Raw genomic sequence first — 14,307 nt, 5'->3', positions numbered from 1 at the left:
TGCAGCATATTTAGTGGGCTTCTACAGAATAGTTTGGCTGAACTTTTGAGCTGTGAACTCGCTTTGCCCAAGGCTTATTGCATTGTCTGGCTAGCTCCATGCATGCAGCTTTGCAAAGCTGCTTGGCTATGCCCAGCTTGTTACAGAGAGAAATAACACTGCTTTCAAGACCCATGCTAAGCGTGGCATTAACTAACCCTTACTCCTGACAAGATTCCAACACTTGGAGGTGGGGCAGCCTTTGGTCCTGTGAGGCTACGGAAATGCCATACCCTGCATGCAGCTTACGGCTCTGCTGCTGTAGCCTACAAGGGTCGCAAAGGAGGGTGTTTTGGCTGCATAATCAGAATTGCTAAAGCCTTGTAGTAACTTTCTGGAAGGATGCTTGTTTTGTTGAGAGCAATGTGTGAGTAAGATTCTTTGTCAAGGTGGTCTCCCAGATCAGGGCTATATGAATATAATGTAGTGAACCTTATGGTATAAGAGGTATACTCACTATGCAAGTGAGTTTGAGCTGATCATTAGGTTTCTGTTTACTGAGCTCACTTACTTTGGTTTGCATCACAGCTATCATTATGGCTAAAAATGAATTTGACACATAGGGTGTGCAGCTATTATATGTTTTGAGGACAGATAATGTTACAAGTAAAAGTGAGGAAAAATACCATGAAGCTTTGAGAATCAAACACTATTAAGGCACAGGAACAGATTAGAAGTGGAGCTAGAGTAAGTCTTTTACCTGCTAAAGAAATACAAAATACAAGGAAGAAATTTTAGTAGGTAATTAAGTTGATAAATGGTAAAACTCTTGGGGTTAGGGAACTGTTTCAGATTGAGAATATATTTTTTTTTTTTGAGCTTGCATTCTGAAATATCTTGAAATGTTCTTGAGCTTGGGGGGAAAAAAAAAAGTTTGTTTCTCTGAAACAAAAGGGCTATAGTGTAGGTATTGTAGTCCTGTTACAATATTTTTCCAGTCTTTCAGTCTTCCCATCAGTTTTAAAGGTCCATTTGACTTAGTTTAAAGAATTTTTAAGTAATTCTGCCTGAATGGAAAACCACTTGAAATACACATGACATTTGTTTTGAATTAATTTTTAATGTCCCTTTCAAATAACTTTCACAGCAGAGATACACAGGTCATCACTTTTGAGGATTGTATCAGTGAGAAGGGAAATCAATTTGATATTTGTTTACATTTTGGGGGTTGCTTAAGAGAGAACTTTATTGTGAAAGACTCTTGTAGCTTACCAGTTTTAGGTTCTTCCGGAGATACATTGATGCAAAAGGGGTATTTATATCAAATGGTGCCTCAAATTCTGAATGCTTCTATTTCTTTCCCCCTAAATAAGTAGAAATAACAAGTTAGTATGTTCCCCAAAGCAGTTATCTACAGTAAATTCATATAATGCTTCATAGTTCTTGTATATTTTGTAAGATAGCTTTTCTTTGCCAGGAGCATAGCTTGAAATAAAAATTTAGTTAGGAAACTGAGTGACTATGCCGTGTGTGTGTTCTCCCTCATGCTCCTTTGGTTTTTCTGAGGTGTTCAGACTTTGTCCTTTAGGAACTCAGTTTACAGACCTGCCTAAACCTGCCTTTTCTTGATGTTTAGTGAGTCTAGAACTGAAGGGGGCAGCCCTTCATGTTGCTGAGACTGCTTAGATGCTTGTCATGCAGCTTCTGAAATCCTGTGCTTGGTGAATGTAGTATTTCAATAGCAGCTCAGCCTTTTATGAGAGTCAGAGTAGATGGTTGGGGGGTAGTGACTATCAATAGTGCACACACTAGGCAACTTTGCTTATGAGTTACATGATCTGAATGTATCCACTCCATCTTTCTATTTACAATGTGAGGCTACCACAAATTGCCTTCAGGGTGTTTTGTCACCAGTCTAAGGATATGTGCCAATATAGAAATACTGTGTTGAGTGAAGCTTGAGCTTGGGAGTGTAATACATACAAGATCTTATGTCATGTGAAATATGTACATTCAGCATAAGTCATGTGGGAACAGTTTCCTGCAGAGTGTGGTCACTGAACCATGCAATTAACTTGCTGGGTGGCATTTGAAAAATTGTGGGGAGATGCCTGTCCGTGGCTCATAAAGTAATTACTCGCTATGTAAACCGATTAATACAATCGCATAAGGTGCAAGCATGGAAACTAAAGCCTTAATTTGTTTTTGAAAGTTGCCCAGCTAGCTTTGGTTTCCTATCAGTAGAATAAGTATTGGTGACTTTATACTTTGCTCTCCAATAAAGCATTTGTAGATGAAAGCACTGCACTTAATAGTGCTCCCTAAAATTTCTTGTTGTCCATTTCAGTCTGGTTCTTAAATAACTGATGACTTACACACATAGCTCTTGCATTGAGAGCTCTCATAGGAAATTCAGTCACTCACTCACTAATACCATTTTCCAAAAAATAATGGAACTACTGTAATATACCTAAAAGTAATATGGCATCTTACTTTTGGAGATATATTATTGCATGTAAATGTAAAACCAAGCTCAGCAGCAAGTTAGTAAATGATGTAATAATGATGTCTGTATTAGTAACTGAAGCTGTTGTACTATGCCTGTTTTGTTTTTTTTTTCCTTACATTTCCCCCTCCCTTCTGTTCCCAAAGAGTTCTAGAAGCCAGTATTGCAGAAAATAAAGCAAGTTTAAAGAGGACCCATCCAGAGGTATGGAGTGACTCTCCAAACCCTTATGATCGAAAGCGGCAAGACAACTGTCCAGTAGGATTAAAGAACGTTGGCAACACATGCTGGTTTAGTGCTGTCATTCAGGTAAGCACTCTCTTCAGTTAGCAAACAGTACTCTTCATTGTATTTGTTGTGAAGTGAATTACCTTATTTTAAGTGGATAACTGGGGATTTTAGGCCACTGCATGAGATAGTTTTGAGCATTACTTATTTATTGCATCTCTTAACATGTTCATCCATTAGTCTGACTGAAGTGGAGAAAGTACTATAGCATAACTAAGTGAAACTTCAAAATGTTTCTTGTTAAAAAGCTGTTGAAGACCAGGAGTTGAGTCTCTGAAGATCCTGGGTGTCTGCAGCTCATGCTGAAATCAGTAACAATTATGGATGCCTAAAAACTGGAAAATTGGATTACAGATGAGGAACAGACCTTTTATATTTAAAGGAGTGCATGCAAGTGACTGAAAGGGGGTGGCTAAGAATGGAGGTAGGTAGAGGAAATGAGACACCCTCAATTGTGGAGTGCTTACTAGAATAGCTGTAATAGGTGAGTAGGATAAAATAAGGATTAACTGATAGAAAAGGAAACTTCAGAAGGAGTAAAGTGAAGGTCTGATATGGATAAGGTCTGGTATGGATGCAGTTGTGTCTATTTTGGATGGTTTTAATATCAGTAATTTATTTACACATAAACTTTGAATGTATCTTTTAAGAGGTTTTTTTTTTTTTGGAGTGATTGCTAAATATGCTTCTGTAAATAATCTGTAGATGCATTGAAAAGCATCCGAAACCACAGAAAACTATGGTTGAAAGTGTAATACAAGAGGGATAAATTTCTCTTTAGTCTACAAGAGGCAAATTCAGCATATTGTAACTTTTCGAAGTCTGACATTTTAAGAGGAAACAAATAAAATATTTAATACCAATTTTTAACAAATTACTGTTAGGCTGAAGCACTTCATATAAACTAATAAAGTTACTTCCATGCTGATGGTTGTTGTACTTCAGGCTGAGTCCTTTTAGATCGATGTTCTTCCTAGCAATTTCAGCAAATGGATGTTTACAGATGAGTACAAACACTAGACATAATACTGCTCTGTTAGAGCATTGCCAAGCCTCCAACTGCTTTCATCCCGGGGGAGTTTCTTAATCTTTCGCAGTTTTAATTGCTAACCCCTAGTTAACCTCTCTTTTATGCACTTGTCTCCCTTGAACCTTACAAACATCTTGCACCGATAGGCTCCTTTGGATAGGAATTCCATAGTTGTGCTCCCTGTTGCATAAAGAGCTGCCTCGTTTTTGTTTGCTCTTTTAACCTGTCTCCCACTAGCTTTGTCTGGTGACCTTCATGTCTCCTGGTGTGAAGGCAGTTAAAAGTTGATTGCTGTTACAGTTTTGTGGACTGCTGTGATAATTTCTCTCAACAGGTCTATGGTCTCTTTTTTCCAAGATGGTTGCTCAGTAGCTGCCTATATAGAATCTGTCTAACTTCTGATCCACTTTGTTGCTGTTCTTCAGCAACAGATCTTTTCTAGCTCTAGTAGCATTTTAGTTAGGGGACCAGGAAAGTTTGCAGGGTGTGAGTGAGCTATGATGGTATGGTGGACAGAGACAAGCTCTTCAGGACAGACAAGTAGGGATGACAAGGAAGGGTGTTGCCTTCTTTGAGAAGGAGAAGCTCAAATGTATGTGGCATTTGTGTGGGACAAGATGACAGTTGATTCGGAGAAAACTCCAGGAACTCGCCTACAAAGTTTAAGTTGACAAGCAGGTATTTATTGTGGTGCCAGGAGACATGGGGGATAGCTGCTCCAAAGAATACCTGTTTGTCAACTTAAAACTTTGTTGGCAAGTTCCTGGAGTTTTCTCTGAATCACAGTTTAACATGAAAGTTTGTGGGTCACAAACAGAAAAGCTGGTAAAGGTACCACCACGATTAGGCTGTTACAGACCACCCACCTCAGGATGAGGGTGTGGACAAAGCTTTCTCTAAAGGCAAGAAAGTTTCTGGATCATGGTCTGTGGTTCCTGTGGGGAACTTTAATAAACATCCTAACACCTGCTGGAAGTCCAGCAGAGCAGGACACAGCCAAACAGATTTTTGGAGAATATCAGGGACAACTTCTTGATAGAAATACTAATGGGCCAGCTAGGAGTGATGCACATCTGGGTCTGCCATTCCGTAAAAAGGAAGAACTGGTTAGAGATGTAGTAATTTGGGTACTCTTGACTGCAATGACCATGAAATAGTGGAGTTCAACATCCTGATGCAAGTGAGGAAGGAGTAGTAAGGTGCAGACCCTAGACTTCAGGAGAGAAGGCTTTGCATTCTTCAGGAAGTTGGTATTTGGGATCCCATAGGAGGCAGTTCTGAAGGGCAGAGGAGATCAGGAAAACTGCTAGCATCCTCTCATTGCAGAAAGGGTCCATTATGCTCCTCGGGGAACTCGTGGCCAAGCTCCAATACAAGCAGGCACTGTGGAAGCAGAGATGGGCTGCTAAGGAGGAGTTTGGAGGTGTTGCCCAGGCATGAAGCAGTGGTGTTAGGAAAGTGAAAGCTGATCTAGAGTTGATACCTCAAGGGATGTCTAGGGTAGAAGTTTTGATGCTACACTAGTCAAAAAAGTCTGAGCAAGGGGAACACAGTTCTGTTACTGAATAGAGCAGGTGACAGCACGCTTTAAGAAGCTAAGGTACTCAGTGCCTTGCTTTGCCTCAGTCTTCACTGATGAGGTCTCCCAAGACCACTGCGCTTAGTTGGCAGAGAGGAACTCTGAATATGGTTAAGGATTGAGTCAGAGGTTAGTTGAGGAAACTTCACCTATGGAAGTCCAGAGGACCCATTGAGCTGCATCCAGTGGATGGGGAGAATGGGGGAAAGTCTTAGCAAGGCCACTCTCATGTTTGAAAGGTTTCTGATTAACTGCAGATTGACCAAAGTCAACCTAGGAAGTTATGGGCTGATGTGTTACCTAACCACTGAGAAGATGGAGCCAGGCTTTTCACAGCAGTGCATATTAGAAGGATAAATGGCAATGGGATTAAGTTAAGAGAGATTTAGAGAAGCATTTTTTTTCCCCATGAGGACAGGCAGGCAGTGGTGGTTGCTTGGAGTGGCTGTGCAGGCTCTGTCAAACCTTGAAGGCTTTTAAGTCATGCCAAGAAAAAGCCCTGAGCAGCCTGACCTGAGCAGGAGGTTTGACAAGAGATTTCCATCAGTCCCTTCTGAGCTGAATTACCCTGGAATTCTATAGTAATATTTTCAGTTTAATTCTGTTCTCCTTTCTTAATTATTTTATCCTGCTTTTAAGTACTTAATGCGTAGAATGATACTTTCATGGAACTATCTATCGTAAACTCAAAGTTTTGAATAGTAATAGTTTGGTGCCCCTCATTTTCTGTAAATTTTAGGTTTGCTTTCCGCTGTTTGCCACTGTACACGTATCTCTGTTAAATTCATCTCTCTTACTATGTAGTCGTTCAGTCCCATATGATCCTTCTGTCAGCTGGTATTTGCCAGCTCTTGTTTTTATGACATTGTGTATCTCTGTACTGAGCAAACTTGGTCATCTTGCCACTTGCTCTTTTAGATCTCTTATGAATTTTGCTTTCCAGCACAGGCTTAGTGAATTTACAATAACTTTTCTTCAGGCTGGAACAAATGGGCTGCTCATGCCCTTTTCCTTTTTGATTGCCTATTTGTCTGTGCCTGTACCTTCCATCTTTACCTCATTGCTGTTTAGTTAAAAGCTTTTGTTCGATATTTTCTTCACAAATTACTCTGAAATCCTAATAGATACATAAATTGGTTTGCTGTTACCCATGTTCTTTTTGACTTCTTGGTGTTGGGTGTTTTTTTGTTTTCATTTGTTTAGGATTTTTATTTGGTTGGGATTTTTTTGTTTGCTTTGTTGTTTTTTTTCTTATGGGCAGGATTTACTTACCTGCAGGTAATACTGAAGTAATGGTGTATCTCTTTTTCCTGTGGCAGAAACATTGTCTTGGTGCTAATATAGGGAAACATTTAATTTTCCATAAAGCTCTTTGTGGAGTTATTGTAATGTAGTGTTTTACCTTCTCAGTCATATAATTATGTTTTGCGTACCATTGTAGTCCCAGGGTCTCAAGGTGACTGATTTTATGTGTATGTGCATTTCTCTGAAACATTTGCAGTTTCCTGTGTATAAATTAAATATTTTCGAGGAAACATGAATTTTAATTCATTAATAACAGAGATGAGAACAGAGGCTAGAGAATGGTAAAACCTGTGCTAGACCTGATATAAATAACATGATCTCATGTTATTTATACCTAATGGGCAACTTTATACCTTAAAAACAGATTATAAAGAGGGCTGGCTAGTTCTTATGGTCACCACCCATATTATGTGAAAATCTGTGGCACTTGGAATTATAAAGGTTTGATCCCAAAAGGTAGTTAAGCTTCTGTATTTAGTTCTATAGAGTGTAATTCAAGTGAACTATTGAAAGATTTATAACTTGGTTGAAAATATAGGTTATTAATTTTATCTGCCAGGCACGAAGACTTGTGTTTCAAACAAGCATCCCAGGAAATTTAATGCATGTTAACTTAGAGCATTAGCTAATACCATATTTATTTATCCACAGGGCAGATTGACTCCTTAGGTTGCATTGACTATGTAGAATATTTTCAAGCTTTCTTTAGGAGACTTTTGAAACCTGACACATCACATAGGTCAACAATATCTAAATGTTAACTACTGTCAGTCACAATGATATATTGTGTAATGTAATCTAAAACTAAACTGCAAAGTGAGAAAAATATTCTTCCTTCTATTTAAGGGGTGCTTGTTAAGGAAAAATAAAGCTTTTGGCATTTTGACAGTTTTGTTGTGCAATGTTTATTGGTTTTGATAGCCACCAATTTGCTGACTTAGTCAAATACAGTCATCAATGGTCTGGTATATTGACACTGAAAGCATGAAATTACTTAAGATATGTTTGCAGTGAGTGACAGCAAATGCTAACAGATTCAAACATTGCTAGAAATACCGCCTTTTAATCTGTATTTATTTGTGCGTTAAGAAATATGTACATGTGGAAGTCATCCTCTTTTGTAGGGGAAGAGGGGAGTCTTTCTTCAGATAGCTCCAAAACAAAGTTTTGCTTTCAACAGTTACATTCAGCACTGTTAAAATGAACAGGTAATATTTTTCCACAGTATAGCTTCTAAAAATCTGTACTACTGTTGAAGACTTTTGACTTGATAATAACTTGTATTTAAAATTAAGTCCCCAAGAAAATACGTCAACACAAAACTGCATTAAAAAATGAAGTTATACCACGAACTTATTTCATGTTATGCATTTAGGCAAGAAGTTGGAAACTGTAACCATGTAAGGAAATGTTGGCTGTTATTTTATGTCCTAACAGATTTATTTATTTATTTATTAATTTTAATCTTGCTTTGAACATGTCATAGAGGAGTGGTTGAATGGCATTTTTTGCCAAGGCACAAGCGTAAAGTGAATTCTTCTGGATGCATTGCATACTTGTCTGTCTTCTGAATTGCAGTCATGTTCTGAGTTTGTTGCTATAAACAAGTAAATGTTCTCTGAGTGCAGGCTGGTAATACCATGGTGAGCTGTTTGTTTAAAATGTTGACTTAACCCAAGTCTGATAGAGGTCCTAGATTAGTTTGACTTTCTAGATCAAACAATATGAAAGCTGTTTTCCATTTTTTTCCGTATTGCACCTCAGCTTTTTGTAAAACCAAAATATGACAGCTTAAAACTGCATTTTATACTTTGTTTTTGAGCTGTTTGGAATGCTGATTGAGTGGTTGTTTATAAGTAAAAATGTCCTTTTTGAGATACTTTCCAAAGCTCTTAAGATTTGAAATTGAATCTCTCTGTGACTTTGAAAATACATGTTATCCTGACTTCTCGCACGGTACACATGGGGTTCTTCTGCTGAAGCTCAGCCCTGACATAGTCTGATCAGTCTGTAGGAGCTTTGTTTTGGAGAGGGAGAGAGGAAAAACTCCTCTTCCTATACTTTTACAAGGAAGTTTGAACAGGAACCAGCTCAAGTACCAGCTTTGAGGCTGTTTTCCTCTCTCCCCTTCCCTTTCCCTTATGTGCGATTTTCTAAAGAAGGTAAGGATTTTCAGGAAGGCTTTTGACTGTGCCGAATGCTCAGTGCATGGAAAGAAGCAATATCAGGAATTTGTTTTGAGTGACTAACTTGTTTTCTTAAGTTTGTGTGTTTTTTTTTTTTCTCTCTAAAAGGAAGAACACAAAACACAGGGCTAACGTGCTTAAGATAAAGTACATTTTAAATTTTAAATAGTCTTGTTACAGTAATTTTTTTTCTACACTGATTAAAATATGTTAAAACGAATTTGCATATGCATATAACGGGTTTTTTTTTGTTTAAGCATTATAGGAAGAATTATTATTGTATATATGCTTGCTGACTTTTATTGCTATGTAGTGCATGCATAGGCTCAATTATAGGCCTGATGACCAATTTTAATGCCTGTCATTTGTCTGTATTCTGAAAACAGGATTTAGCACTTAACATGAATAACACATGCACAAGTGGAGTAAAAGGCAGCCCCAGTGTGAGTTACAGGGGGGTGCTGGGTAGAAATGAGCATAGTGCGGGCCAGTGCAGTGGCAATGAGCAGCCACCTCATGGACTTAAGTGTGAGAAAAGCAGGTGCAAGAATATGAAACAAGGTAAAATTATAAAATAGGTCAATAAATAGAAAAAACAGGGAAGGTCTTACAGAGGAGGGAGAATTGATTCTCTCAAATTAGTGTTATAGAATCCAAATGACTTGAAAGTTGGAGAGAAGTAGATCTGCCTGCCAGTGAAATTGCTTATGTTTTTGCAGTATGTAGCTTTCGACACTAATACTCAGTCTAAGGAGTGCAGGAGTGTTAAGTCACTAATAAGCCTAAGTGCGGTATTTAGGAGTACTTTTATTTTGAACCCTGAGCACTTCAAATATTGATAGCAAGTACATTTTAAAGTTCTTAATGGTACCGGAAGGAACATATGGTAACGCATGCTGGTGGGAGCATACACAGCATTGAGTTCTGCATTTTCTTTGATTTAGATTACTGATATGAATAAAAAGTTAACCCTAATATGGCTGATCTACTTAATGACATAGGCAGAGCTGTATATTCACTTTTTATATTTAGAACAATAATAACGTACTCATTCTTAAAAATTGCTCCCTGCTTGCTACACAAAATGAAGCTAGATACGGCCTCGCTTTGTGGCTTTAAAATCTGAATAAATGTAAAACTGGAAATGCATAAAAGGCCCCAGATGACAAACTGAGGCAAATGCTGTATGTTAATGCATATAGAATCTTCTAACTTGCACAGGATCTTGTTTTAGCTAAGTACCAGTACCTGAAGCAGTCCATATAAGAGCTCTGAAGGATCATACTTTTCTTTCCCCCTGCAAAAGAGCTGCTTTTCAAGCTGTACTAAGATATTTTTAGTTCTTGGTTACTAGCCACATTAAGTCCTTCCTAAATTATATTTGTCGAAGTTCAAGTTAGTCTTTGCATTTTTCTCCTGGTAAATCTCAAGCCATGGCACTAATTTGAACGAATTCCTAGCCAGTATTTCCAGCTGACATGTGGGTGTCATTATACACTAGTCGTGGCATCCTTACCTGTTGTTAATCTGCTTCACTTTGGTAAAAGGGAGCCTTCTGTTCTTGTGGCCTGCCACAAGAACAGAAATTGTACAGCTTTTCCTGGAGCTGTTCTAAGAGAAACCTGAATGATGACCACATTTCACAATATGTTGGTGGTGTTCCAGCTGTGCACAGTAGGCATGTCCTATGTCCTATTTTGTTTGCTAAACTTCATTAGTAACCCTAATGGGTTTGGTTTCGTTTTTTTTAAATTACTTACTTTTCTTACTTACCTTAGGAGAGGCTTGTTTTCTGCAGCCCTTACACCACTGGTCAAATGTGTTCATTCTACTTAAGTGTCCTATAGAGGATTTTCTGCCAAATGAGAATGCTTTTGGCATCTTGCAAACTGGTTTAGAATTAGTAGTCTGAAAACTCTGCAAGTATTGCTGATGACAATAACTTTACTATTTTAGGACTCTGCTGGTGGCTCTTAATGATCTATGTTACGTGCCAAGCTTTTATGGATTTAATATGCTGACTGATTTATATTCTTGCAATGTTAATGTAGTCCTTGAATGTTAAGAATTATTCCCTTACTCAGGCAACCTATATTCTGCCAAGGTCCTTATGTTTGATAATCCTAGACATTAAGGGGGTGAAAGGGATAAGCAGGGTGTTTTAGGTGAAACCAAGCAAGCTTATATTCTGAAATTGTGTTTGGACACATCTATTTGGATAGATAGCGTGGGTACTCAGAAATGGGGGAAAGCCCCAGTATATCTGTTGTCATTCAGCACAGTTAATTTGAATGTCCCAAACTAACATGGGATTTTTGTTGTTGTTTATTCTCGTTTGCTTTTACCATCTTATTCTGCCCCCAGGCTGACAAAATAAGGGGCAAGTATTTTAAAAATCTGTTGATTTTTCATGGCAATTTCAATTGATATAACTTATCTGAGCCTTAGCTTGGTCAAGTTTCTGGATGATAGCTCTTAAAATAGGTTTAAATACACTGGAAAAATGCACCCACCTTTTAGAGAATTTTTCTTGCACGCATGAGTTTAGCATACTTTACACTGGTAAATTTTAAACCTATTTAACCAAGGCCGGTAGATAGGAAGTATCTGCCTTTCAGGTTCGGCCTGTTTTTGTGCATTGGGACTCCTGAAACATTTTGTAGCTGAAGCCAAGTGGTAAGTTCTGCCCCATGCAATGTGTTTGGAAGCCGAGTGCTCTGGCCTGGGGCCAGGAGGTAGTACTTGGGTCAGGGGTAGTCTCTGCTGCATTTCTCTTGGTGGCTGCAGAAGAACAGCCTCTGCTCCATGGTGTCGCCTACCTTGGGTGTAGGAAGTCCAGTTAACAGATGGCACAGCAAATGGGGAGTTGTTTTGCCTAGCCCCTTCCTGAAGTACTGGCTGGTTGACCATGGGAGCCCTATGTTGCAATGCAGGGCTTAGGTGAGCTCATTTATATCTCCTTACATCAGGAAGAATGGTAGGTTCGTCCTTGAGGTACTTCAGGCACAAAAATTGGTTGGTCTTAGGCACACATTGTATATTTGTTTACACTTACACTGGTACTGTTCTGTTGGCATTAGTGGTGTTGGCAGTAGATTAACTGTAAGCTGTGCCTCAGGGCAGCTACACACAGCATCAGCTGTTCTGGAGAAAAGTTTTTATTGCATAATAATATAAGAAATATATTGCATAAGAAATTTTGAATACCACAAAGCTGAAGCAGAAAAGAGCATATCGGACAATCCTCTCAATTATTCTCTGCAGCTTGAAGAAATAGGTTCGTTCAGCTTAGTGAAGTATGGAGTTACATGTTCGGAGCTTAGAGTTCTCAATTAAAGAAACAGAGTTTTTGTGAAAACTTGTGAATTGAATGCCAGGCAAAAATTCTCAACTTTAGTACAATTTTCTGTACATAATCTGTGGATGTGTAGTATGAAATTGGCAAGCTCAGCTGCTTGGGACTTTGGTGGCACTTGGATTAGTCATAGAGAGAAGTCAGTCTTTGGACGCTACATTTCAGCAGCTGGTTTATTTTGTATGTAAGACATTGCTATGTTTTGCTTGATGAAGAGCCCACCGGTGGAATGCTGTTACATCATTAAATAAAACTTCAATTAATATCAACTTCTAGAATGACACTTGAATTAAATATTAACATTTTCTATGCTTTGAGTAAGTAAACGGAGGACTGCGTGTTTTAATCTCCCTTCTCTGCAAGGATGGATAAAAGGGGAACCTGTATCTTCAACAGCAAAACAAAAAAATGAAAAGCTTGTCTACTTGGTTGTCTCTGTTGGTTTGGCAAGGTCAGAAAGATCTGGTTTTGGTTCCTGTTATTTATTTATTTATTTCTAATTATTTTATTTTTAAATCTAAGAATGTTAGGGATGACTGCTTCTGTCCTTTCATTTTGCTGGAGGTGCTGTGTACTGTATGGTGTGGAAGAGGTTAAACTTGGTACAGACTCACAGGAGAGTCGGGAGTGTTGCAACTTTTCACAAACTCATAGTTGTTTTTTTCTTTCTTTCAACATGTTCAAAATTACTACAATAACTATAGTGCCTCTTCACAGTTTGAGTTTCACTGTGGGGTTAAAATCCTATTAAGCCTGCTGTGGTCTGTTACTTAAGTCTTTACCTGTGTAGAGCAAATTGTGGGATCAAAGGCTATTGCTGGGGTAGGCAAGCTCTGCCGTTCAAAAATAAATAGCTAATATGCGATCGGGGTGGTGGCAGAAATAGTTAATTATAGATTGTAAAAGGAAAGGGTATGACTAGGAGGGCAAATCTTTTTTTGTGCTTCTCTCATGGGCATGTTTAAAATACTTCAGACCTTTTCTGCTACTCTTTCTTCATCAAAATGCTAGTCTCTGGTCATGAAGTGAACATCAGTTGAAGTGCTTTCTGTCTGTACAGAAAAGCAATGATGCAGTTACACAAGTGCTGAGGACTTCAGTTCTCAGCCATTGCTTTGGACTTTTAGTTCTGCACCCCAGAGTTGTCTTGTTCTTGTACTCTCTTGTTTCCAGGCTCTGTGTTACGCTGTAGGATTATCTGTGGGTGTCAGACACCCATTTTCATGTCTTACTGACCATAAAATGAGAATGTTACTAGTTCTTTACCTGAAAAGATGTATAATCCAGTTTCCTTGCTCTAACGTACATCACTTATATCCTATAATAATGGGGGAGTGGACAGAATGCAGTTAGTACAGGTAATTGCAAGTGGATTGAAACAGCATATGCAGAGATGTACTCCCTCTGCACTGAGGTGGTAGATGATAGAGGGGGCTATAAGGTGAATTTTATGTAGTTAAGCAGGCTTTAATTTCAAATTGAAACCTGACAGTTATACAAGTAATACAATTTTTATTGTAAAATTATTGTTCCATCTATGGGATAAATGTAAATGAGTTTTTTTGCTTAAGCTGTTTTTTTTGGTGGTAATACATTTAGCAAAGTGAAGTGAAATGGTCTAACTTCTGAAATGAAACCTTAGCATTGCATATTTTTAACATCTCATTTATTTCATGAAGGCACATTTGGAAGAATTTTGTATTGTTTGTAGAAGTACTTAAAAATTTTAAACTTCCTAAAATTTTTTTTCTTTTCAGTCGTTATTTAACCTACTGGAGTTTCGAAGATTAGTTTTGAATTTCAGTCCTCCTGCAAATGCTCAAGACTTGCCCCGAAACCAAAAGGTAAAATTAGAAATTAACCTCCTGGTGGCTGATAGGGGCATTTCTCCCTTGCACTGTTCTCTACCTCAAATTAGCATGGATTTTATAGGTGCTAATTAACATTTCTCTGAGCTTCCCATTATGGATCTTGCATACGTTATGTTGGCCTCACAGTATGGTATGGGGCAAGGTGTTGAGTGAGGCAGAGTTTGCTCAAAGTACTGCTGCTTAACCGGATTCAGTGGAAGGGCTTTGC

The 14,307-nt window shown here is 38.3% G+C and overlaps 1 protein-coding gene across 3 annotated transcripts in view; it reads left to right on the top strand.

Annotated features, from left to right (window-relative positions):
• The window catches only part of USP25 (ubiquitin specific peptidase 25), an 89,862-nt gene that overhangs the window by 37,234 nt on the left and 38,321 nt on the right, over positions 1-14,307 (top strand). For all 3 annotated transcript variants that reach the window (XM_061453777.1, XM_061453779.1, XM_061453778.1), the window contains 2 exons: positions 2,632-2,794; positions 13,986-14,072. In XM_061453777.1, the coding sequence (XP_061309761.1) occupies positions 2,632-2,794; positions 13,986-14,072 (250 nt within the window). The remainder of the gene's footprint in view (positions 1-2,631; positions 2,795-13,985; positions 14,073-14,307) is intronic.

Source organism: Pezoporus flaviventris, unplaced genomic scaffold (genome assembly GCF_033815535.1).
Source record: "Pezoporus flaviventris isolate CSIRO_AGI_PZ_B2104156 unplaced genomic scaffold, CSIRO_AGI_Pfla_v1 ptg000015l, whole genome shotgun sequence".
NCBI classification, from domain to species: domain Eukaryota; kingdom Metazoa; phylum Chordata; class Aves; order Psittaciformes; family Psittacidae; genus Pezoporus; species Pezoporus flaviventris.
Note: the sequence above shows the minus strand (reverse complement) of the source record. Positions and strands in the feature narration are given on the sequence as shown.